We start from the raw sequence: 24,622 nt of genomic DNA on the forward strand, positions 1-24,622 counted from the left end.
CTGGAGGGGGTGCACTGGCCCCTGCAGGTCCCCCTGAAGCCACACTTGCCCCTCTCCGGGCTGTTCTCAACGTGCCAGGGAAGCATTGCTAAAAATGTGAGTCGGTTCTCTGCCCTCCTCGGCCCTGAAGACCCCCACCTCCCTCCAGTGACGTCTCGGGCTGCTCCAGTGGCTCACAGGGCCTGATGGTCTGCCCAGCCCTTTACCTATATGCCCCTGACCCTCCAGGCTCCTCCTCAACCCATGGCTCCAGCCACACTGCCGCCTGCTTGCCGCTCACACAACCAGGCACGGCCCCACTGCAGGGCCTTTGAACGGGCTGTGCCCTCTGCCCGGAGTATTCTTCCCCCGGATATCCACTTGCCTTGCTCCCTTGTCCCCAGAGGTCTTTCCTACAGACCAGCAGGCCCAGGTCCCACCTAGACACAGAGGGTGTCTCCCGAGTGGGAGGGAGGTAAAGCCTTGCCCCTCATGCTAGCTACGGTTGCCTTTTTGCCTTCCCGAGAGCAGGACCCACGATGGGCCTTGTGTACCGAGCCTTTTCCTGGCGCTGGACCCACAGGCATGCCCCACACACTGCTCGCCTTGTCTGTACAATGGCTCCCATTTCACAGACGAGGATCTGGAGGTCAGAGCAGCCCCCAGTTTGTGAAGGGCCCCAAGGAGCCGCCCTTCGCACTCTGTCTTCCCCCATCCTGCAGCCTCTTCCAAACTTGGGGGGCTGGTTCGAGGCTACCCGGCCCTGGGGCAGCACCCCCGGCCCCCCACGGCCGCCCCAAGGCAGCGGGAGTGAGGGAGGGCCCCAAGGGCCGGGAGTGCAGGGGGGAGGGGACCCAGAGCCGAGGCATGAATGGATGCGCGGGGACGCGGGCGGAGCAGCGGATGAGGAACGGGGTGGGGAGGGAGCACACCGCCAACCCAAACAGCCAGCACGCCTCGGCCCCGTGTTCAATCCACAAAACTTTCCATCTGCCTCCGGAGCGCTCGCAGCCCGGGCAACGAGAGGCCGGACGCTCGGCAAAATAAACACGGGCTCCGCGGCGACTCCCCTGCGAGCGCGGCCGGCCATCTTGCGCGCGCCGGCCTCCGGGGAGAAGGGGAGCCCACGCCTGCGGGGCCTGGGCCGGGCAGGGTGGAGGCCGCCCGCGAGCTGCCTGTGGCTTTGCGGTTGGGGACCTGCCGGCGTCCACCTGCCACGCGGCCCCGGCCCCGGAGGCCGAGGGCCGCGCGCGGGCCCCATCAGGCCTGGGCCACCGTGGCCGACGCCCCGCTCCCATCCCTGGCTGCTCCCAGAGGGTCATACCCTGTCCCCGGCCCCCGCTCTGGGACCCCGAGGGGAGGCGGCCCCCAGCGTGCCGGGCTCGGGCTCCCCACTGCCGACCCTCGGCGCCCTGCGTGGCCGGGGGCCTGGGCCGGCCGCCCCCTCCCAGGGTGGCGGGACAGCTCTGCCCCCGGGCTGGGACATCTATTTTTGGTGGTGACCAAGCCACTGCTTAATATGCAGGATTGGCCGGGGGCAGGCTGTGCCCTGACCCGCAGGGTGACAAGTTTAAAAAAGGGCCCATTTTGATCAAAATACATGTTTTTCTGAGGTCGGCCAAGGCGGCTGGGCAGGGTTCGCCTCAGAGACGAGGCTCCGGCCGCCCTCACTCCCGGGCCCCCGCGGACGGCGGGCCCAGCCCGGCTCTCCCAGCCGATGCTGCTGATCACACAGCTCCCGAGGGCCCACGGCCGCCGCGCAACGCCCGCTCGCGCACGCACGTCTCCGCCCGCCGCCCTTCCGTCCCCTGCCTTTCTCCGTCAACCCACAGAAGTTCACATGGATTTGAGCTACGTTTTTCAAAAAACGTAAATTTCCTTTCTGACCAATATTTGAGCCTATAAATAGAGTCATCCAGGAGAGGCCTAGTTGTGAGAGGAGGGTATGGTCCCTGGACAGCCCGGAAGGGAAAAGCCCAGGCAAGAGGGAGGGAGGTGTGAGGGAAAGAACAATTCTTGGCGATGGCTCAAGCCACAGAAAGCAGGAGGCCATGGTGCAGCTGGGGAAACTGAGGCTCAGGGCCGGAAGCGAGTGGGGTTGGAGCAGAGCTTGAACTCCCTGACTCTGGCCCCTGGCCCCACTCCCTGTCCAATGGCCAGCCCACTCTCTCTAAGCTCTGTAGTCAGACACTCAGAGCTCTTGGTTCTGGAACTTGCTGTACTTCCCCGTGCCACAGGACTTTTGCATATGAGGTTCCTCGGGCGTGGATCAACTCAGGAATTCTCCATAGCGCTTGGCCCAGTAGCACTGATATCACTGTCTCCACTGACTGACTCATGGGGTCACTGAGGCCCTGATGTGACTCACCGGTTCTCATGGCTAGTGAGCCAAGGGGGCAGGGCTTGAACCCAGCTGCTGGCCGCACACGTGCGAAGGGAAGGCCGGGTTTTGTCCTCTGTGAAATGGGGAGGGGGATGGGAAGGTCCCTGGGGCCTTCCCACATGAGTGGGAGGCCTAGACCGTCACTCAACCAGAAGCCAGATGTGTGCAACCTGAGAACACACGGGCATGGGAGCTCGGCTGCCCAGGCTCAAACCCTGGCTCTGCCTCCACTGAGGCAGGACTGCAGGGAGGGATGAGGCTCCGGGTCCATAAATTAGGTGAGAAGAGCCGGCCCTGGGGGCACCTAGTTGTCCTGGGCGTCGGCAACTCTCTGGGCAGGCTCTGGGCTTCTCGGGCATCGGGGGTGTAGGCAGAGGCCACAGGAGAGTGGCCCTGGACCTGTGCACCTCTTTCCTTCCTACCTCCCGGCCTTGGACGGAGGGGGAAACTGAGGCTTAGAGAGCAGTGAGCCCTGTGAGCACCGGGTATCTCCCCATGGGCTCCTCCAGGCCCTGTTCAGAACAACAGCTCTGGGTTCCCAGAGATGGGAACCTTCCACGGAATACCCTCAGCCCCAGGACCCTTGCCAGAATGTGGCTGTTGAGGGACCTGCAGGCATTCTAGACCTTTCTATCCCATCGAGGGTGAGACTCTTGGGCCCCTGTGGGGACTTTCAGGCCAGAAACAGGCTTCAAAAGCCAGTACTCACATTCTCTCCTGGGAAGCCAAGGGACATCTGTTCCTGCTGGCTGGGAGGGAGTGGACTGGAGGTCAGTAATGGACTGACCGTGAGGTCAGCCTTCCTGCCTCTTGTCTTGGCATCTGGAGAAGCCCAGGACTCATTCTGGCCAGCATGCTGCCCTGGGCACCAGCCCTGACATAAGCTCCAGGGTCCAGCTTCAGGCTAGCTCTGAACTCCATCGCACAACCATGGCCTCTTGGTGGCCAAACCCTCTAGACATCACAGGGGCCTACGAGTCTCAACCCTGATGGGGTGGAAATGTCTAGAATGCCTCCGGGTCCCTCAGAGGCCACCTGACCAATGCTTTCATTTCAATGAGGGGGAAACTGAGTCTCTGAAATGGGAGAGGTATGACTTTCATCTCTGGCAGAAGCTCAGACCCACGGATGTGACTGGGCCTGTCTGCCGCTGGGCCACCCTGACCCCCCCGCAATGGCTCACCCACTCCTCTGACCTCTGTGAAGGGGCTCCCTATAGATATGGCTCAGCCCCTCAGGTGGTGACCCCTGCGCTGGCCCTGTCGCCTGGACCAGGGGGACGAGGGTGACGACAGGAGTTGCTCAGGTGGCAGAACGGACACCGTGGCTACCACGGCCCCTTCCCATCGCCCCCTCGTCTCTTCTGTGCAAGTGTGCCTGCTGCTGACTGCTGGGTGCCGGCCCTCGCTGCAGGGCCAGACAGCCTCTCTCCCTGGGTGCCCTCTGACCCTGCTGGGGACTTGACCCACAGAACCAAGCCCGGCATGAGGACCCCTTGTGTGCTGGGCTGTTCGGGGCCCCTGTCATCCCCCCCGTCTCCCGTGGCTGGCTGCTGGGCTGAGGTGTGTGTGGGCAAGGGCAGGTTGGCCGTGGAGGCCACCTCACACTCAGGTAGGCAGGCCTGAGTCACAGGTGAGTCTGCCGCCCCCAGATGCCCATGGATGGCCAGACAGGTGTCCTGACTCACAGAAGACTCCGAAGGTCCTTGCTCCTCCCATCACGTGGCCGGAAAAGGGCCGTCCTGCCGGGACTCTGTTCCCCAAACTCCTCTGAGAAGGGCCGTGCAACTCGTCCTCACCAACGGAGTGGGGCAGAAGCCATGCGTGCGTCCCCTCCGGGCTGGTCTTCAGGTCTGGAGGGGGCCTGGCCTCCGCGGACAGCACCCCCCCCATCTCCTCAGGACTGAGGGGGAGGAGGCTCAGACCCACGGCCAAGCCCCAGGGGGAACTTAGAAGCCGGCGGAGGGGGCCCTCTGGGTTAGAGCCCTGGGGGACGGTCCTGGTGGGCAGCGAGCAGAGCATCGAGGACCAGCACCCGGGAAGGTGCGCGCAGACTGGCAGGCACATCTTGACCTCAGACGCGGCAGAACGGAACAGCTCAGGGGCGCAGGCAGGCCGCCCTCTGCCCAGCAGTCCCCGCGCCCGGCGGCCAGGCGAGGCGCCACCGCCCTCCCCACCTCCCTCGTGGGCTGCGTGGCTTCATTACCCCAGTTCTTGCCATCTTACTCCGCGGCTCGCGAGGGTGTCCTTCCTGCCGCCGGGGGGGCCCTCTGTTTGCTCAACTCCCCCCAACCCGTCACACGGCTCCTGGCTCTCGCTCTTACAAACTGGGTGTGACGAGTGTCCCCCTATGTCAATGCCCAGCCCTGGGGCTTTGCTATCCCGGGAGTGGACATGTTAGCCGCGGGGCATGCGATTTTCTGACGTTAGCAGATGGTGCTAGACTCCTGTCCAGAGCTCCATGGCGCCATGATCTGCGTCCCTACCAGCGAGGGCCAGGAGTGCCCGTCTCCCCACATGCCCACCAGCACGGCGCATCACCCCTTCTTAAATGGTGACGTCCGCGCGCGTTCCCTGGCCACGGCGGAGGGTGGGCAGCTCCCTCGGAAGACTGTTGGCCGAAGCTGGGTGTTCTGCTGCAAGCGGCCTCCTGAGCCCGGCTCCGGGCACAGCCTGCGGGGGCTGCCCCGGCCGTGAGAACGCGCGGCCCGGCGGCCCCAGGCGGCCGGGCCCCGAGGGCCCCGAGGGCTCTGACTCAGGCTCCCTCCAGCAGCGCAGCAGCTCCGGCCCCGCGGCCGCCAGGTCTCCTCGGCTCGTGGGGTACGGGGACTCCCCGGCGGGCCTGCCCACCTCTGCCCAGGAATGGGGCCGGTGGGGCTGAGCATCAACTGAGGCTTTCATTATAGGTTTATCTTTGAAACCCTAGACAAAACAGGGCTTGTGTGGTTGACTGAAGAGCCAGCACCTCAGGGCCCCGCCGTCCACTAAGACGGCTCCTCAGGAAAGAAAAAATACACTAACCTTAAAATAACCAGTTCCCAGAATAGCAGCTAATGAAGGCTTCTGAAGGGGGCCCTTTGATCAGCCAGAGCCCCCGCCTCCGCCTATTTACGGCCCTGTCACTCAAGAGCAGCTCACCAGCGCGGAGAGCGGTGCCGGGGGAGGGGCAGAGGAAAGTGGGGGGGCTCTGAGCCGGGTGGGGGGCAGGGCTGTCATGGGAGCCCCCACCGCCCCGCCCAACTTCCTGATGCGACCAGCCTGAGCTGGCGGTGAGGGGCACGGCGGAGCCCAAGGCGGCTTGGTGCTCTGTGAGCAGCCTGGAAATGCCGCCTGGCGCCCTGAACGGTGCTCCTGACGGCCTCCCGAGAGCGGGAGTGGGGGGAAGCCCGGCCGGTGGGAGACAGATGTGGTGGAAGGACCAGAGTCCGGGGCAGACGGTGGACGGGGAGGCGTGGGTCATGGGCTCTGGGGACTCGTGGGAGGCGATCCAGGGCAGCTTCCGTGCCGTGGGAGCCGAGGCGCCTGCAAGGACATGCCCCTGCTGGGGACGTCAGCGCTTACGGGGTGCCGCTCTCCTGCCCACTGCCCCTCATCGGCCTGCGTCGGCATCCTCTCAGCACGGCGGGGTCCACCGGGCCCCTCCCTGGGTGTCCCTGGGTTGGATGCCGGGGGCCTCACGAGAGCGGCTGTGTCCAACGGCCGTTCACCAGCCCCACGGCGCTCTGGAGTTCCTCATAGGGGGTTTTGTGAAAATGAGGAAATGAATCTTAATTTGATTCGAGTTAAGCACATTTAAATTTAAATATAGACCCCCAACTCAGTGATCGGAAAACTTTAAGTATGTTTAGAATGACTTAGGTAAGACAACCTCCTTTTTTAACTAAAAATTTTATATCTAAATGCAGACCGAGCTGTTCTTACGAAAATGTACCGTCCAAATTGAGATGCACGGTAAGCCTAAGACACACACCAGGCTTTGGAAGAAACAATGTCGAACATCCCAACAATTTTTTTTTATATTGATTATATATTGAAGTGATAGTATTTTCAATCTATTGGGTTTAGTAAACTATATTATTACAATGAATCTAGTCTATTTCTTTATATCTTTTAAACTGTGGCTACTAGAAAATGTTAAGATATATGTGTGGCTCCCACTAGATTTCTATTGGACAACGCTGGCCTAGACTGGGGGTCAGCAAACTTTCCCGTAAGGGGCTGGACAGTAAATATCATAGGTGTTGTGGATCCCATTCAAGCTCTGTCTTCTGTTTTAAAAATTGTTTGTTTATTTATTTATTATTGCTTTAAATGTGAAAACAGTTCAGGGTCGAGATTTGGCCCAGAGGCCCCCAGTTTGGTGACGCTGGTCTAGTGGCCCTTAGCTGAATTAGACCAGTGGGCCTCAGTACAAGTTAGTGGGGGGATTTCTCCCTTTCTGAGGGGTAGAGGCACTGTAGGAGCGGCCCAACCCAGACCCCCTGGAGTTCCAGGATGAAACCTGCCTATGACTGAGACCCCAGGGACCAGCATACACCAGACCTGTCACTATTTCCCAGTCGCTCCTATTGTCATGGGGGAACGGAACGCAGCCGAGTCAGGAAGCAGTATAGGGAGCTGGGACACTGCAGCCATGAGACCCAGGCGTCCCAGAAAAATCCCATCTTCAAAATCCTGATTCTGTCCCCCTTGTGAGGACAAGAGCTTGTCTCATCATGTGTTGGAGCGAGAGACCCGCTGGCATCGATGAGCTCACCAGGACGTATGGGAGGTCAGAGGCTGAAAGTGGAACCCAGAGAAGTAAGAGGTGCCCTGAAGACATCTGACGGGCTGAGCAAACATGACGCTCGCAGGTGATGGACGGCATCCAAGCCCGGGCCTGCCCCGGGTGAGGAGTCTTGCAGCGCAGCCCTACGTAAAGCTGGGGCCTTCAAAGGACCCTACGTTCAGTGTGAGGGCCGATGAGAAATAACCCACTTCCCAAAAACACTGTAAAGAAAACTGCCCGCTGCTAAGGGGAATGGAACGATAGTTGCTCTGAGAAATCATATCCACGCTCAGCTTGGAAGCCCAAACACACACTTCCTGGGTGGTCTGGGAAACTTCGAACCTAGAATTTTATTTATTTATTTATTTATTTATTTATTTATTTATTNGATCATAACGCCGGGATCACGCCCTGAGCCGAAGGCAGATGCTTAACCGCTGTGCCACCCAGGTGCCCCTCGAGCCTAGAATTTAAAGTCTAGGATGCCAGTACCCCACATGGATAGAAAAGGAAGAGGTAACCATAGATCCTCCCCGAGACCCTCACTTCCTCTAGGCCTCAAAAATACCCACAGATAGGGGCGCCTGGGTGGCACAGCGGTTAAGCGTCTGCCTTCGGCTCAGGGCGTGATTCCGGCGTTATGGGATCGAGCCCCACATCAGGCTCCTCNTGGGATCGAGCCCCACATCAGGCTCCTCTGCTGTGAGCCTGCTTCTTCCTCTCCCGCTCCCCCTGCTTGTGTTCCCTCTCTCGCTGGCTGTTTCTATCTCTGTCGAATAAATAAATAAAATCTTTAAAAAAAAATACCCACAGATAAATGTTAAGATATATAAACTGAAGATTTTAAAAAAGAAAACCCTTAAAGGAAATGAAACACCATGAATGAAATAGCAAGAAAAAAACAAAGCAGATTCACAAAGACTTTAGATGCCAAAAATAATAGAAACTAAATATAAAATAGCCACATTCAATGCACTTCAAGATTTAAGTTTAAATATACAAGTGAAGAGAAAGAGACTATAAAATAATCTATCAAGTATGAATAAGGGCCAAATAAAAGTTTCATAAATAGAAAAATAATTGAAATAAAAAATTCACTGGATAGGTTTAACAGCAGATTAGACACAGTTGAAGAAATAATTGGTGAACCGGAAGGTGGATCAGAAGACATTATCCAGAATACAGTACAGAGAAACAATCTGATCTTAGAACGAGAGAGATTAAGAAACGTGGTGGGGAGTGAGATGGCCTGCCACAGGCCTAATGAACATTCCAGAAGGAGATAATGAGATAAGGCAAAATCTGAAGAGCTAAGGACTGAGAGTAATCAGAACTCCTACTGGACGCCAAGCCACAGAGTAAGGGAACTCCCCGAATTCCAAGCAGAACAAACAGAAGAAACTCCATGGAGACACTGTGGTGAAAATGCAGAAGACCAGAACCACAGGAGAGATCTTCAAGCAGCCAGAGAGAAGAGATACACTGCTTCCAAGAGCAAGAGCTCGTCTTCACCTTTGTTCTCAGGACCAACAGGATAAGCCGAAGAAAAGTTGGATAATATTTTCAACGTGCTGAGAGAAAACCATTTTGGTAACCTAGGGCCTAGAATTTTATTCCCAGTGGAAATATTTTTTAAAAGCAACAGTAAAAGAAGTCATTAAAAAAATAAGATAAAATCTGAGAGATTCTGATTTTTGATGGAGGAAATTCTAATAAATACTTCCTCTGGAAAAAAAGGGATCCCAGATGTCAGATCTGAGATGAAAAGCGAATGACGAGTGACAAAAGAGGCAAGTGGGCGGGTAAATTTAAACACATAGTGGTTGTATGAAATACTATTATTTATGAATCATTTGGTTAAAAAATAAACACGATTGAACTAAGATATACAACAACAAAGAATATAAGTCAGCAGGAGAGTGAATCTAAAATGTTCTAAGTTCTTTTATTACAGAGGTGAGTAAAGGCAGCAATTAACTCTGCCCTGTACCCACTTAAAACGTTCTAGGTTGACATCTACAAGAATGATGATAGAATATATAACTTCAAAACCAGTGGAAGAAAAGCAGAATAAGAAATAACCATCAACCCAACACAAGGAGCAAAATAAACATTAAAAAAATTTAGTACAAAGGGAAAACACAAAATACATTGCTAGAAATCAATCCAAATATGTTAGAAATTACTTGAAGTGTAAATGTGTTAAATGATTAAAAAAAACCCTCGGCCATTAAGTGTTTGCAAAAGACATCCAAAATGTGTATCTAGGATTGAAAAGAAAAGAATTTAAAAACCTGACACCAAAATCAGAAAAAAAAAAATCACAAGAAAACTACAGATCAGTATCCTTTATGAATACAGATACATTCTTAACAAACTATTAGCAAACTAAATATGGCAACATGTAAAAAATATTATAAGCCATGACCAAGTGGGAAATGCAAAGGTACTTTAACACCTGCAAAACTGGTTATTACGTCCTATTAATAGCATAAGGGATAAAAACCCTGTGACCATCTCAAAAGATGCAGAATGGGCATTTGAGAAAGTCCAACATCCATTCATGATGAGAACTCTGAATATGCTAAGAAGAGAAGGAAAAATCCTCAACCTGATAAAGGGCATCTGTGGGAAACCTACAGCTAACATCACACTTAATAGTAAACGACTGTTTCTCACAATTAGATATTATCTGGCTGCTTCTAGTCAACATTTTACTGGAAGTTCAAGCCAGTGTAAATAGGGAAAAAGAGAAATTAACGGCATCCAGATTGGAAGGAAGTTAAACTGTCTTTATTCACACATGACATGATTCTATATGTGGAAAATCCTAAGGAAGCAACAACAATAACAACATTTACTAAAGTTAACGACAGCAAAGTCACATTTTCCAAGTTGGGTATAAAAAATTAATAGTATTTTTATACACTAGTAACAAACAATTCAAAAATGAAATGAAGGAAACAGTTCCACTAACAATAGCACCAAAAATAATAAAATATTTAGGAGTAAATTTAACACAAGATGTGTAAGAATTGTACACCCAAAATGATATCACTGGAAGAAACTGGAGTAGACCAAATGAATGGAAGGGTTTACCATGTTCATAAATTAGGAGACTCTAGTGTTAAGACATCTGTTTTTCCCAAATGGATCCACAGGGTCAACACAATCCCTATCCAAATCCCAGCAGGCTGGCTTTCTTTATTCTTTCTTCCCTCCCCCTCCCTCCCTCCCTCCTTCCCTCCCTTTCTTCCTTCCACTCTCTCTCCCTCCCTTCCTTCCTTCCTCCTTTCTCTTTCTTTCTTTCTTTCTTTCTTTTTCTTTCTTTCTTTCTTTTCTTTCTTTCTTTCTTTCTCTCTCTCTCTCTCTCTCTCTCTCTCTCTCTCTCTCTCTCTTTCTTTCTTTCTTCTTTCAGGAGAAACTGACAAGATGATTCTAAAATTCATAGAAAAATTCATAGGACTTAGAATGAGCAAAACAATTTGAGAAAAAAGAAAAAATTTGGAAGACTTACACCACATGATTTCAAAACATGCTATAAAACGACAACAATCAAGACATGTAATGTGGATTTGAGGACAGGCATATAGACAAAGAGAACAGACTGGAGAATCCAGAAATAAACCCATATATTTATGCTCAATTGATTTCTGACAAAGGGGCTGTGACAGTTCAATGGAGAAAATAGTCTTTTCAACAAAAGGTGCTGAGGCCATTGGATATCGATAAGCAAAAAATAAAAAAAAAATAAAGAATAAAGGAAATTAACTTAGACTTGACCTCACAACACACCCCAAAATTAACTGAAAATAAATTACAGACCTAAGTATAACAGTTAAACCCATAAAACTTCTGGAAGAAAACAGAAGAAAATGTTCATGGCTTTGGGTAGAACGTCGAAAGCATGAGCTATGCAAGAAAACGTACGTTGGACTTCATTAAAATGTAAAGCTTTTGTTTTAAAAGAAATGATGAAGAAAATGAACAGACAGCCACAAGGGAGACAAGGGAGAAAATATTTGTAAGTCGTATATCTGATAGAGAACTTGTGTCTGGAACATATAAACCACTCTTATGACTCAGTAACAGAACAAACGATTTACCCAGGAAACATGCAAGAGAGCTGAGTGCACACTTCACCAAACACGACTGTGAATGTCGAATGGCCACATGAAAGGCTGCTCAGCATCATTGGTGATTAGCAAAATGCAAATCAAACCCACAAAGGGACGTGATCACATATTCACTAGATTAGCTAAAATAAAAAAGACCACCCCTACCATGTATGTGCAAGGATATAGAGAAAGTGGAACCTTTGTATGTTACTGGTGGGAAATCAAAATAGTACAGACCCCTTTGGAAAACAGGTCAGAAGTATTTTTTTAGAAAGCTGAAAGGAGACTTACCATAGAACCCATCAATTCCACTCTTAGGAACCTAACCAAGAGAAGTGACAACGTATGTCCAGATAAAGGCTTGTAGATAACAGTCCACAGGAGCATTACCTATAATAACCCCAAACTGCAAATTATCCCAATGTTCATCAACTGACAATTGCATAAACAAAGTGCAGTCTATCCGTACAACAGAATACTCGTTGGCTTTAAAAGGGAAAGAAAAACATGGCGCAACAAAGATGAACTTCAAGAACTTTACATTATGCAAAAAAAAAAAAAAAAGACCCTAAACTCAGAACACCACATGTCGGACGACTCCATTTATATGAAACCGTTGCAAAAGGCAAATTTCTAGCCTTACAGAAATTTAAGGAGGGCACCAGGGTGGCTCAGTCAGTTAAGCATCCAACTCTCAGTTTTGACTCAGGTCGTGACCTCAGAGTCGTGAGATGGATTCCCACGTCGGGCTCCATGCTGGGCATGGAGTCTGCTTAAGATTCTCTCTCTCCCTCTGCCCCTCCTCTCCCTCTCTCCCGCTCTCTCTTTCCCTCCCTCCCTCTCTAAAAAAAAAAGAAATTTAAGAATACAAAGACAGAAAGCAGATCAGTTTTGACTGTGGCTAGGGGTGGAAACTGGCAATGATTGCCAATGGGATTGAGAGAATTTGGGGGATGTTGAAAATGTTCTAAAACTTAGTTTTGATGACAGTTGCACATCAAATTAGAAATTTATTAAAATCTGTCACACATTTACATTGCATGGACTTTATGGCCTGCAAATTATACCTCAATAAAGCTTAAAAAAAAGACATGCAAACAAAATTAAGTTTGTATAGCAACGATACCAGACTTTAAGGGCAAAAAAACACTGCTGAATGTAAAGAGGACGCTGTGTAATTATAAAACATTGACTCCATCTGGGACTATATAAAAAGCTGAATATATGCAACTAGTCACAAGATCTAAAAACATATGAAGCAAAAATTAACAGAAATATAAGGAAAATCAGACAAATTCTCCACAGTAGAATTTTGAGGTATTTCTCCGTAATCATGGATCAAGGAGGTAACAGTATCCCAATCATAATATAGATTTCAAGGAAACCATTAACCAGCTCATCCTAACGGACGTAAATAAGACCCTGCAGCCGACAGCATCAGGAACACACGGTATTCAAGCACAGAGGGTTCATTTACAAGAATGGATGACTTCTTGTGCCACAAAACACGTTTCATAGTGTTTCAAAGGACTGATGACACACAATCACTTTCTCTGACAAGTGAGCAATTAGAAAACTCCCACAATTCTAACAATAACAAAAGTTGTGCTGTAAATAGTGCTGGGACAAACGAGAGGTCATCACAGAGATGAGAAAGATATATACGTGAATGGACATTAGATTTACACGCTACATATCAACACTGGGGATGCACTTCAAGTGGTAGTTAGAGGAAAATGTATGGTCTTAAGCTCACACCTTAGAAATCCAGAAAGTCTGAAAATTAGTAATTATCCAACCTAAGAAGTTAGAGAAAGAGCAATATATTCAGGCCAAGTAAATAGAAGGAAGAAAACAAAGAGAGGTCAATGAAACAAAATCGAAACTTACAAGAGTGAGGATCAATAAAGTCAAAAGTTTGTTGAAAATATTAATAAAATTGGCAAATAGCTGGCAAGCTTGACCAATGGGGAAAAAAGTGACAGCACAAATAAATAATATTGGCAATAAAAAAGGTACTTAGCTACTGATGATATAGATATTAAAATGATAATGGCAGTAAATCGGAAAACTGAGAGGAAATGTACAGATTTTTAGAATGTACAACTGAACAAAACTGACACGAGAAGAGATAGAGAACCCGCTGTCCCATAACCGCCGAGTCTGACTCAGAGCATGAAGTCTTCCCACAAAGAAAGCACCAGGCCTAGATGGCTTTACCTTGAAATTTCACCCATCATTCAAGGAGGAATAATTCCAAATCCCATCTAAAATATTCTAGAATGTGGAAAAAGAACACTTCCTAACTCATTCAGTGAGGTTCTCATAAATTTGACACCACATCCTGATGAAGAGAGTATAAAAAAGGAAAATCCTGAAGAAAATACCAGTAGGTGGATTTCAGCTGTGTCTAAGAAATAATGCATATTGTGAAGGGCTGGTGGGGCGGGGCTGGAGTCCACATGGATGGCTGGACAATGGTTGCAGAGGGAGGTGACCAGCGCCTAGACCCAGCAGGGAGGCCGTGGGGCTGGAGAGCTGGGTGAGTGGCATCTAGGTGGCTCTTGGGGTTGAGTGGGGAGGGGGTTGTTGGGATGACAAGGTCTCAGGCCAGCTGACAGCTGGGGGGATGGAGAAGTCTCTCTGGGCTGGGGACAGAGCAGGAGGAGCCGTGTCTGGGGTGGATGCCAGGTCCTGGGTAACTGGGCTTGTCTGGTCCAAGGGGAGGGGAAACGTGTGCTCAGCAGAGGGGTCCAGGGCCGGTGTGCTGTGGGCAGGGTGTGGGGGGGACTCCTGGGCTAGGGGCATTTGGGTCCAGGAGAAAGGTGTGCCTGGCCAGGGTTCCAGGACAGGAGGCTGCGGAAGGAGTGAGTGTCAGATGGTGGGGGTAGGGAGGCCCCTTCCCACCCACGCCCACTGAGCTGGGGCCTGCAAACCCAGGCCTTCCCCGCGTCTAAGCCATGAACATTTCCGGCAAAAACAGAGAAGAAAGAAATCCTCCCAGCCCACTGTGGTCCTCATATCAGCAAAAGCAGTATGAGCTGAGTTTGCAAAATAAACAGGGCCCAACATCAGCCCTGCAGCCCGTCCTGGGCACTGAGCTAAGAATACGCACAGGGGTAGAAGGTTGGAGCAGTCTTTTCCGTGGTGTCCCCAGAGAGCCAAGGGGACGCCTGCCTCCCGAGCAGCCCTCTCGGGGCCGGGGGCTGGGATGGGGGCTGGGCAGGGGCCCATATTCTCAGGACTCCTGTTCCGGGGCTTGGCCAGACCCCTCTGTCCTAATCTGTGCCGCTGCTCTGGCCGGCGCAGCCTCTGGGCCTTACCGCCTGCCCCCCATCCCCGGTCCCCCGCTTGGCCCTCCACGCTGCTGCCGCCCCACCCGCTGTTCCTGGGGTACCTAACGCCCCGGTCCCTGGCCCGGCCTGGCTGCAGAGGCCTGCCTTGCTCCAGGGGTTCGGAGTGTGAAGAACAAAATCAGCTTTCCGGTCCCGCAGCCTGCATCCCCACAGGCCTCACCCCCAGACAGCTGGGAATCTGCTCCCCGCCGCCCTCCCTTTAGCAGCGAGAGGAAAAGGCATGAGCCGCGCCCCACACGCTTCTGTCACCAGAGCCACCACGTGCGCCTTCCTGCTGTCCTTGTTCTGGGAAGAAAGGACTTTTATTTGCCCAAATAAATCCTTCCCTACGGGTGGGGAAACTGAGCCCCAGAAAGGCTGAGCCGTTGCCCAAGGTCACACAGCTGGTCAGGTGAAGAGCTGGTCCCAGCAGAGGCCAAAGGTGGTTGGGGGAGCTGAGGTGGAGAGAAGCCCTCTGGCACGCAGGAGCTGTGAGCAGGAAGTACGTGGGACCCTTGTCCCGACTGTGGCCCCTGGCCTGGACGTAAGGGGAGGGGGCTCCTTACAGGACACGCCGACCTAGATCTCCCTGGAAGCTCCTGCAAGTGAACACCCCAGCCCCTGCTCCTCAGGACAGATCTGTTCCTGGGAAGGGGGCCAGCCGCTGTGCACCCCCAGGGTCCTCTCCCCCTCCTCTCCGAGCCCGTGTCCCGCAGCTGAGTGAGTGCGCGTGGGATGGGAGCTCCATCGGACCCAGCATGAGGGCCAGGCCCCGTTCCCACCCGTGGCCGGCCTAGCGGGGTCGGGGAGGCCCGGGGACTCTGGCCGGCGGGCACTGCTGCAGGCCTGCTGGGCTCCCAGGGCTGGTAGTGGCTGGATTTCCTGCCTCCGGCTTCCAGCAGTCAGCAGGATTGCTTGGGGCTTGTTTATGGTCCCGATGGCCCCAGTGATAACTGTGATAATGTGGGGCCCGGATGTGCCACCGTGCCCTCTGGACCTGGCCAGGCCCTTTCCCAGGGTCTGTTGCTGAGGGGGTGCGGGCCAGCAGTGGAGGAGGGCCGGGGCAGACTGGGCTCGTCTCTGCCAGCACCTCGAGGGCCCGCGGGGGCGGCGATCGGCACGGAGCACGGGCTTGCACACTACCTTGGAGACCGCGAGCAGGTGGGTGCAGCTCTCAGTGCACCGTTTCCTCACAGCAGGAGGGGACAGAGAGGGCGCAGACAAAGTCTCCCCAGTCACCGAGTGTGTTNCTGGGCGGGGCCCGGGGGGGGGGGGGGCTTTGTTCCCAAACCTTGCCCCCAGGGATCAGGGACTCCGGAAAACACTTCTCTTTGTTGTTCAGATCTGAAGAAAGGAGGGCACACACGTAATTCCGCATCCCAGAGGCCAGCGTGGGCCCCACCTCAGCCCGACGCACTGACTGTGGCCAACCGGGCCGTCTTGGTGGTCAGACCCCTGCAGGTGGCTGGATGTTGCTCCTCTAGCCTGGACAGGGGGCGCCGCTGCAGGAGACCCTACCCCCGCCCACCCTCACCCCCAGAGGAAACCAGGCTCTAGGTTGAGCTTCAAGGGGTGGCCCACCCTGAGAGGCCGTGGGCAGAGCCGTGAGAAAGCTCTAGAACCGCAGGGCCGGGGGTCAAGGAGAGGGCACCGCATCTGGAAGCCGGCGCAGCAGGGGCTGCTCGGCTGCTGGGGGCAGGGAGGCCCGTGCACCCAGGGGCTGCCATGAGTCCCGTCAGCCGTGGGGGCCAGTCGGCAAAAGCTCCTGGGCCAGGGTTCCAGGGTGGGTGAGGAGGTTGGAGAGAGGGGCCTGGGTCTATTCCCCGCTCTACCTCGGCTTTCTCTGATGTCTGGAAGCCCCCCCCACAGGGTGCCCGGCCTGCCGGTTGGGGGTGGCCACCAGCTGCTCTGAGCGGGTCATGGCAGCCCGCAGCCCCTGGCCCCAGGCACTGAGGGGAGCGCGTGCCGAGGCCACACCTTGCTCAGGGGAGGATCCCCGGCCTCTGATACTGCCGCCTGGGATGCCACCTCCCCTCCTCTCATCCTGCCCCACAGGGACATCTGGCACCGGGCCATCTGCCGGAGAGCAGGCCAGGCACCAGCCTGGCTTGGGCCCGCACTGCCCAGGGGTCCAGGCCCTCCGGCGGGCCACGTGTTGCTGTCACACAGTCTCAGCTGGCCAGGCCCGAAGTGAGGACCCCATGGGCACCCGAACAGCGGCCCTCCCTCTCTCTGCCTGGTCCCGTCCCATGTCGTGGCCCCACGGCCAGCCCAGGGCTGGTGGTGCAGGTGTGGAGGGGATGATGCGGGACGCCGGTGCCCAGGCTGGGGGGGGGTGGGCATGGGGGCTGCGCCCCTGCCCTGCCTGCCCAGCTTCAGCGGGGATGGAAGTGGGCCAGAGCCCGGCGTTGCCAGGGAAACTGAGCGGCAGACACAGGCCCTGCCCAACGAAATCCCTCTATTTTTAGTCTCCCAGCTACTTTCAGATAAAGCCCGTGTAGACGGACGAGCTGTCAGGCAAGATAACAGCCCCCTCCAAACCACAGAGACTTCACAGGGTGGGCCCAAGCCTGAGAAAGGCTCCCTCGGCCCCCCAGGACACCCCAGGAAGAGGTTCCCGCGCTGAGAGGCCCACAAGCCTGTCAGAGGTGTGGGGCATCCAGGGGCCGAGGCTGTGCCTGCCGAGGGGCCCTGCTTGAGCAGAGGGAGCACGGGCCTCGCCGCGGAGGGGGAACCACAGGCCCCGCGTCCCACCTGGATACCCGGCGGGGCCTTGGCCAGCATGGCACCCCTCCCAGCACAGTCTGCACCCTACACTGGAGGGTCCTTGAGCCCGCAGCCCCACCTCCCCGCAGACGCACCCTGACGCACCCTTGTGCCACTCTCAGCCCCTCTGACCTCCCTGAGTGCACGCGGCGGTATAGACGGTACTGCCCATCCCACTGTGCCCTGGGCGGCCTCAGCCACTCCAGAGAGGGGTCTGGGGGCACGGGCACCACTGTCAGTAAAGACGCCACTTGCCAGATGTCCTACAAACCAGGTCCCAGGGGACCGACGCCCACTTCATGGCGGGGAGTGGACGTGAACCTCAGCTCAGGGAGACCCTAGCCATATGAAGCACCCTGAGCACGGGCTGGGGGGCAGGGAGACCCGCACTCGTGCTCGGGATGCAGGTAGGAGAGTGAAGGGCTGCGGCGGTGCCGCCCTAAGGACCATGACCGTCATCAGAGCCTGTGTGGCCCGGGACTCTCGTGCCTACCTTGTCTTCCACCCGGTTGAGACGGGCCCCGATGGTGTTGCTGCCGCGGTCCTTGCTCTTCTCTGCGGGGTAGAGCACCCAAATCAGGGATGTGTGCGTGGAGGGGGGGCTTGGAGGGACGGGCGACGGGGCGGGGGGGCGGCTGGAGGTCAAAGGTCTGCACTGTGAGCACCTCCGTGGTGGGAACCCCGGGAGGTGCAGGGGTGGGATGGGCAGAGTGCCCCGCGGGGCCTTCGAGAGCCGGGCACGGGAGGACAGGGATGACCCTGGGGGGGCTGTGGGCGTGGTGCACACGCACCCCATGTTCCTGTTGGATGGGCGGAAGGAAGGTCTGTGGCGACCCTGCACCGGGCGAGCCTGTGGGCGCCCTTTTCCCAACGGCATTTGCTCACTTCCTGTCTCTGTGTCACATTTTGGTAATTCTTGCCACAGTTCAAGCGCTCTCATTATTCGCTGTGGTGACGTGTCATCCGAGCCGAGCCCCCTGGCAGCTCAGGTGACGGTTGGCGCTGACTAGCCACAAAGTCCTTTTGGGTGAGCTCTGCCGTTGGTTTTCCAGACGCGGGGCTGTTGCACACGGCGGACGACGCTATGACGTAACCGTAACTTTTATCTGCCCTGGGAAGCCCTGAAATTCTTCAGACCCGCTTTATCGCGATATTGGCTTTATTGCGGTGGTCTGGAACAATCTGCCGGATTGCTGACGTGGGCCTGCACATTCTGCGCTCCCCCCACCCCCACCCCCGGCGCCATCCGGCCCCTGCTGAGCCGCGGCTCCCACCAGAACTTGGGGTGGGCGACCCAAGGAACTGGCCTGGCCCTGTCCTCCCTGGAGGGGGCCGTGGTTCTGGTCCGGGGGACATGAGGGATCAGGGCTGGAGAATGGCCCCCACTCTGCTGCTGTTGGCCCCTCATGTCCCTCTGGGCTGGCTACTCATCCCGCGTGGGACGCTGGTGGTCACACGGAGATCTCTGAGGGCCGAGAAAGGCCCACCGTTTAAAGGGATCCTGCACTCCCTGAAAATTCCTCTGTATAGTACATGCCTAGGCACTTGGCTCAGGGTGGGGGCCAAATGCCCCCCTCTGGCGTGTGCGACCTGTCCTGCACTTCCAAGGCCTTGGTGGCCTGTTCTGATGGGGAGAGGCGGGGTGGAGGGGAGGCAAAGGGTCTGGGGCAGGCAGGGTGTCTTGATGAGGAAACCCACCTGAGACGGAGATGAAGAGGGAGGGTTTCCCGATGGACTGGTCCAGCCTGGGAGGGAGGGAGACAGATGGACACCAGCTCATGCTCGGCCTGGACGCCACACACACACCCAGCACTTTGGTGGGTGGACAGGTGAGGTGCCTGGCAGGGCGACAAGCCACCTACCCCTTCTGGGGACACCTGCCACTGTCCCCCATGAACCTGCCATAGGCCTCCTGGGCCCCAGAGGTCCGTACGACTGGGGGGTGCGGATGGGGGGCTCAGAGGCGAGCGGCAGTGTTTGGGCAGTCCTCCCTGGGCAGGGCAGGGCCTCAGGACTGCCCCGAGTCCCGTCATTGCTTTGGAAGAGGCCCAGGCCCGGCATCTCAGCCATGCTCAGAGAGACCGGCCTGTGGGTGGGCCCTTCCAGGGTGAGGCCTCGTTGCCCAGCTGAGTGGACTTCACGTCCCTACAGTAGGTTAGCCATGGGGGGGGCAGCATAAGCCTCTGGTTGTGGTCAGGACGGGGGCAGTGTCCCAGCCATACCTTGTGACAAGGGGTGGCGGGGGGGGGGTTAGGTTCCCAGGCTAGCCCATCATAGAGGGACCAGTGGTCTGAGCCCATGCAGGCCCCCAGGGACCCCGCTGCTTCCCTGGGAACAAGCTAGCCAGGTTGGACGCTGGACGCTGGCGTCTCCCGCTGGTTAGGGCTGCTGGCTCCAGGTCCAGGACAGGAGGCCTCAGGCGGGCAGCCCGGGGGCAGGACTCTGGGCCCGGCAATGGGTGTGTCCCGGGCAGGGCCTGGCCCTCCTCGCTCCGAGGTGGTGCGGCAGGAGGCAGGCGAGGAGGGCGTCCCGCGGCTCTGTAGGGGTGGCTGGCAGAGCTGGTGCCGCTGGAGTGGGAAGGGAGGGCGCCCCGGCCCAGCCACCTGCTGTGCACGCCGATCGCCCACGGGGCCCGTGCCCACCTTCTCTGCAGCTCTTTGATGCGCACCATGAGGTTCAGGTGGCCCTGGGAGTACTGCTCGATGACGTCCCGCACGTCGTAGGGTTTCCGCGCTTGCTGCAGGACACAACGACAGTCACTCCCTGTGCCGCGCCCTCTGCGCCTGGCGCTAAACAAGGACGGGTGCTGCCTGCCTGCAGGGGCCTCTCGGGGACTTAAGGAGGTTCCCCCGTGGTGCTGCGGGGCTGTCCTGGCCCAGAGCGCATGCAGTGCCCCCCACCCCGGGCTCAGCCGCTCCGTTCTTGGGCGCTGCGGCTGGGGGATCCTGGGCTGGCGGCTTGGCCTCTCTGGGCCTTAGCTTCCTGCCCACTCACGGCAGGGCCCCACCTGCTTCCCCTTTCCAGGTTACCAGCCCCTGTTCTTGGGAAGAACCGTCCAGCTGACGGGCCAGGAGGGGCCCAGCTCTGTGCGGCCACTGTCTTCCCGGCCCCAAGCTGAGCCCTGACGCACACGCTGTTGTCAGGGTCGGGGAGAGGCAGGCACCTTGGGTGACAGCCTCAGCCTGTCGTGCCTGCCCTCTGTGACAGGCTGCCTGCTGGGGCTCTGAGGCTGCCAGGGCAGAGGGGATGCTCCCTCAGCAGGCTTGGGGCCACGCAGGGCAGGGCAGCTGACCCCAAGGCACCTCGGCTCGGCGCCAGCTCTGAGCCCATAAATGCATATGGGGCTCAGGTGAAATCACCAGAAACCACACCAGAGAGAATGAGGCTTCTTATGATGTCAGCAAAACCTCAAGCCACATTTATGGCCCCGTTCCCAGGAGCCCGTGGGCCAAGGGTCTCCCCCAGGTAGCGGCAGGCCGCCTGAGTGGGGGTTTGATGGCCCCAAAGGCCCTTCACCCACACAAGCCAGCCAGAGCTGCGTGGGAACACAGAGCCCCTCTATCTAAGGGGCCACGGGGGTGCCTGGTCGGGTGGGGCCCAGGCAGAGCTCATCAGCACTGAAGAGTCCCCATTAGCAATGAGTCTGGGGTTACCGCCCCTTGCTGGGGAGGGCAAAGGCCCTGAGGCAAGCCAGAGAGCTCGGGGTGGAGGCCACAGGGGAACGAGGTTCAGAGACCCACTGGGAGTCTGGGCCAGGTCTCCTCCCCGGGGGCGCCTGGGGACAGGTCCTCCCTGCCCAGCAGAGGCCCACTGCTCCTTGCACTGCCCCCTTCCCCCGAGACTGGGGCTCCCCTAGTCTGACGGCATGGCCAGCCCCGCTTTCACAGAAACATGGGGTACCCCGGAGGGCATCTTTTTCAGATTCCGGGCTGTGCTTCTGACGCGCCTAGGGGCTCTGCCGTCCACTTGGGCAACTCGGCAGAGTCCCGGCTCTTCCCCTGCTAGGATTCTGGACTGGGCAAAGTCCAAGGCAGAGGCCTCCTCCCTCCCAGGGGCTGGGCCCCAGAAGCCCAGGGGGGTCCCTGTCCCCCCCACAGGACCCACCAGGTGGGGCCCTTGGCCCTCACAGGCAACACGCAGCCCCGTTCTGGGCCCCGAATCAGGACCCTGAGATCGGTGGGGGAGGGCTGGCATTGACCTGATCGTCCCCAAAGCACAGCTGTACCCCGACAGGAGGACTAGCCACCCTTGGGGCCCACGCTGGGCTGCAGAACCACCTGCCTTGTCTTGTGGGGCGTATTCGAGGCCCGTCTCGAGATCTGAGGGGCAGGGACGGGAGAGGACTGGAGGCGGACCCTCTGGCTCCCCCACGGTCAGTGGAATGACAGGCATACGGTGGCACTTAGGGACAGGCTAGTGATAATGTCCCCAGACCTTGGTTTTTCCTTCTGTAAGATGGGGGTGCTAAGCCCTGCCCATCCTTTCTGTAGTCAGAGCTCTTCCTCAGTGGATGGTGGCCCTGGGTCAGGACAGTGAGCCTTCCGTGGACCTCAGGCTCTGTGAGTCAGGCCTATGCCAGCGAGGTCTGGGCTGGGGTGTGGGGTGCGGGCCTGGCCTGGGGTGGGGCGGGCTCCCAGACAGGCTGGAGAGCAGGGACCATTACGTGCAGGTGAATGTGGGCACCTGCGTGATCAGAAGCTTCTGGGTGAGCACGCACGTGCCTCTGGGAAGGCATGAGAGCGTGCGCGAGAGAGGGGGTATGAGCACGTGCCGAGCGTGGGTGTCTGCAGGAGAGGGGTGGCTGCTGGACCGGCTCTGGGGTGGGGCTCGGGAGCCCTGCCTCCCCTCGCTCAGAGTGCAGACCACAGAAGGGTCGGTGCTGCCTGGCTGACACCCAGGACCATGTCCCGGCGGGGCCCCAGGCGCCCTGAGACTTATCTTGCTGCTGCTAGTCCCCCAGGGCCTGGTCCGAGCTCCTGGAGGCCTCTGGCAGGGGCTGCCTGGGGCCCCGCGGGAGAAGCCATCTCAGCTTTCTCTCGCAGAGCTCATTTCCTCTGGCGGCAGCAGCAGGAGCCTGAGATGAGCCAAGATAATGCAGGGCTGTCCAGACTGACCGACGGTGGACATGGGAGTTCAAGGCAAACTCGAAGGGCTAAGAGCCTCTGGCTCCTCCGGCCAGACACAGGGGCGGCCGGCCGGGCACTTATCGGCCAGGCAGCGAGGCAGGAGGGGGCCACCCGCCACGTCTGCAGCCCCTGAGGCCGGGGGGCGGGGTCGGGGTGCATGTAGACAGACAAACAGGCTGTTGTGGGGGAAGGGAAGACATCCCTGACAGCTGGGCCTGGGGTGGAGCTCCTCACTGCCAGGCACTCCTCCACGGCCAGCCGCTCCCCCATGGGTCCCTCCTCCCTGTGGAACGCCGCCTCTGGCGAAAAGGGCCAGCTGGTGAGGCTGAGGTCGCCCCAGGCCCCCACCTCGCTCGAGAGCCTCGGACCCCACCGGGGCAAATGGGGAGGCTCTCAGGAACATCTCCACTCAAAGGGCCCCACCTGCTTTATTCAAGGGCCCTGAGGGTCTCGGGCATAGGGATGGGGCAGAAAGCAGGGAAGGTAGGGTTGCCTGACCTGCTTCTGGGGGCCTCCCAGGCTGCTCGGAGGACCCTGGCCTCTGTCCTATTGCAGAAAAGGGGAACCCCAGCCTGGAAGGAAGTGCGGGGGCCCTGCTGATGTCTGCAGGCAGTTTTCCCGCCTGCATTTCAGGGACGGGGTGCTCCCCAAGTCAGCTCTGGCCATGGTGGGTACCCACCTGCCAAGGACAAACTCTGTCCTGACCGAGGAGCTGCCCATGTGACCCCGAACTGGGCCTGCCAGGAGCCTCAGGTTTCTGCCGGCGGTGCTGGGTGCCCTAAGCCCTGCAAGCCCACTGTCCACCCCGCACAGCCCCCCTGTGCCCGCTGCTCCTTGGGCGGCGGGTTACAGGCTGCCTTGCAGGGCCCTGCTCTGGAGCCTCACTGGCCTGACTTCTCAGGCGGGGGGCCATCCCCGTCCTAGAAGATTCCCCACTGACCCCCCTGCTCTCCCAGGTTGATGTCTGGGGTTTTAGCGGTCAATGCCAGGCTGCTCTCCAGTGAGGGCCCTACATCCTGGCCCTTCCCAGGGCCTCCCCCGTGCTGCCCAGAGCAGACCCCTGCAGGGGGTTCCTGCAGCCCCCTCCCCACCAAGAAGGTGCTGGTGCTGCTGGGAGGCTGGCCCCTCCCCTTCCAGCACCCCTCCAGCTCCCTGCCCTCCTAAGCTGCCCCTCTGCCGGGGCCGCCGGGGCCTCAGGGAAGGCAGGCCATGGACTGCAGATACACTACGTGTCTGGGGCCGCCATGTTTTCCCCAGGATATCGCCAGGCAGACCTGGTGCCAGCCAAGAATGGCATTTAGATGCCTCGTGTGTTTGGACAATGAGAAGTTCCAGGCCCCGGTGGGACCCTCAGCCCGACTTGCCCCAGTTTGGTGATGAAGGGCCTCCCCGCCCGGGGGCATCAGGCAGATGGGCTGCAGAGCGCCACGAGGGACGGTGTGCGAGCCGCCCCGAGACAGCGACCAGCCGCTGAGCCCGGGGGCTGCACGTGGCCCTTGTCAGCGGGAGGAGCACGGTGGCCAGGGAGGGCCTCAGCGAGGGGCGCTCTGGGGGCTCGCATCAATGGTGGTCCTCTCTGGGGCAGATGCTGCCCCAGGGGCTGCCACGGGCCAGGCCACGTGAGGTACACAAGGACGTGGTCTCACGCCAGTCTCGTTCCCATTACAGATGGGAAGGGACGGGCCCAGGGCTGCCTGGGGTGGGTGTCTGAGTCCAGTTGGGCTCTGTGGCCCTGGCGGGTGCAGGCTCCGCTGAAGGGCCGGCACAGAAGACACAGCCTGGAGCAGGACATAGGGGCACCGTTTCTCGCCACCATTTTGCCGGAACCAGTGGGGGGAAGTGAGTGGGTCAGCCCCCAACCTTCCCCGCTCGGGGATCTAGCTGCTGCCACTGCTCTGGGGACCCCCCAGCCCCCATTCCACCGGGCACTTGCTTTCTAAAGGCACTGGTGGCCAGAACTTCTGGAAGGAGGATGGGCACCCCTGAGGTCCCTGTTTCTGAAGTCGATATGCCCTCAGAGTGAGGGCTGAGCCAGGGACCTTCTCAGACCAAGGACTGTCCCCACAGCAGAAGGAAGGGGCTGAGCTGCTGCCTGCTGGCTTTCTCTGGGGACCTTCGGCTCCAGGGGCTCCGAGGGGGAGCTGCAGA

At 57.2% G+C, this 24,622-nt stretch overlaps 1 protein-coding gene across 1 annotated transcript in view; it reads right to left on the minus strand.

The window, feature by feature from the left end:
• The window catches only part of KCNQ1 (potassium voltage-gated channel subfamily Q member 1), a 342,106-nt gene that overhangs the window by 75,089 nt on the left and 242,395 nt on the right, over positions 1–24,622 (minus strand). Inside the window, exons 14-16 of the mRNA XM_002920138.4 lie at positions 19,991–20,085; positions 19,047–19,093; positions 17,842–17,903 (exon numbers count right to left, since the gene is read on the minus strand). Coding sequence (XP_002920184.3) covers positions 17,842–17,903; positions 19,047–19,093; positions 19,991–20,085 — 204 coding nt within the window. The remainder of the gene's footprint in view (positions 1–17,841; positions 17,904–19,046; positions 19,094–19,990; positions 20,086–24,622) is intronic.

The sequence above is a fragment of the Ailuropoda melanoleuca genome, chromosome 16 (assembly GCF_002007445.2).
Source record: "Ailuropoda melanoleuca isolate Jingjing chromosome 16, ASM200744v2, whole genome shotgun sequence".
Classification (NCBI taxonomy): domain Eukaryota; kingdom Metazoa; phylum Chordata; class Mammalia; order Carnivora; family Ursidae; genus Ailuropoda; species Ailuropoda melanoleuca.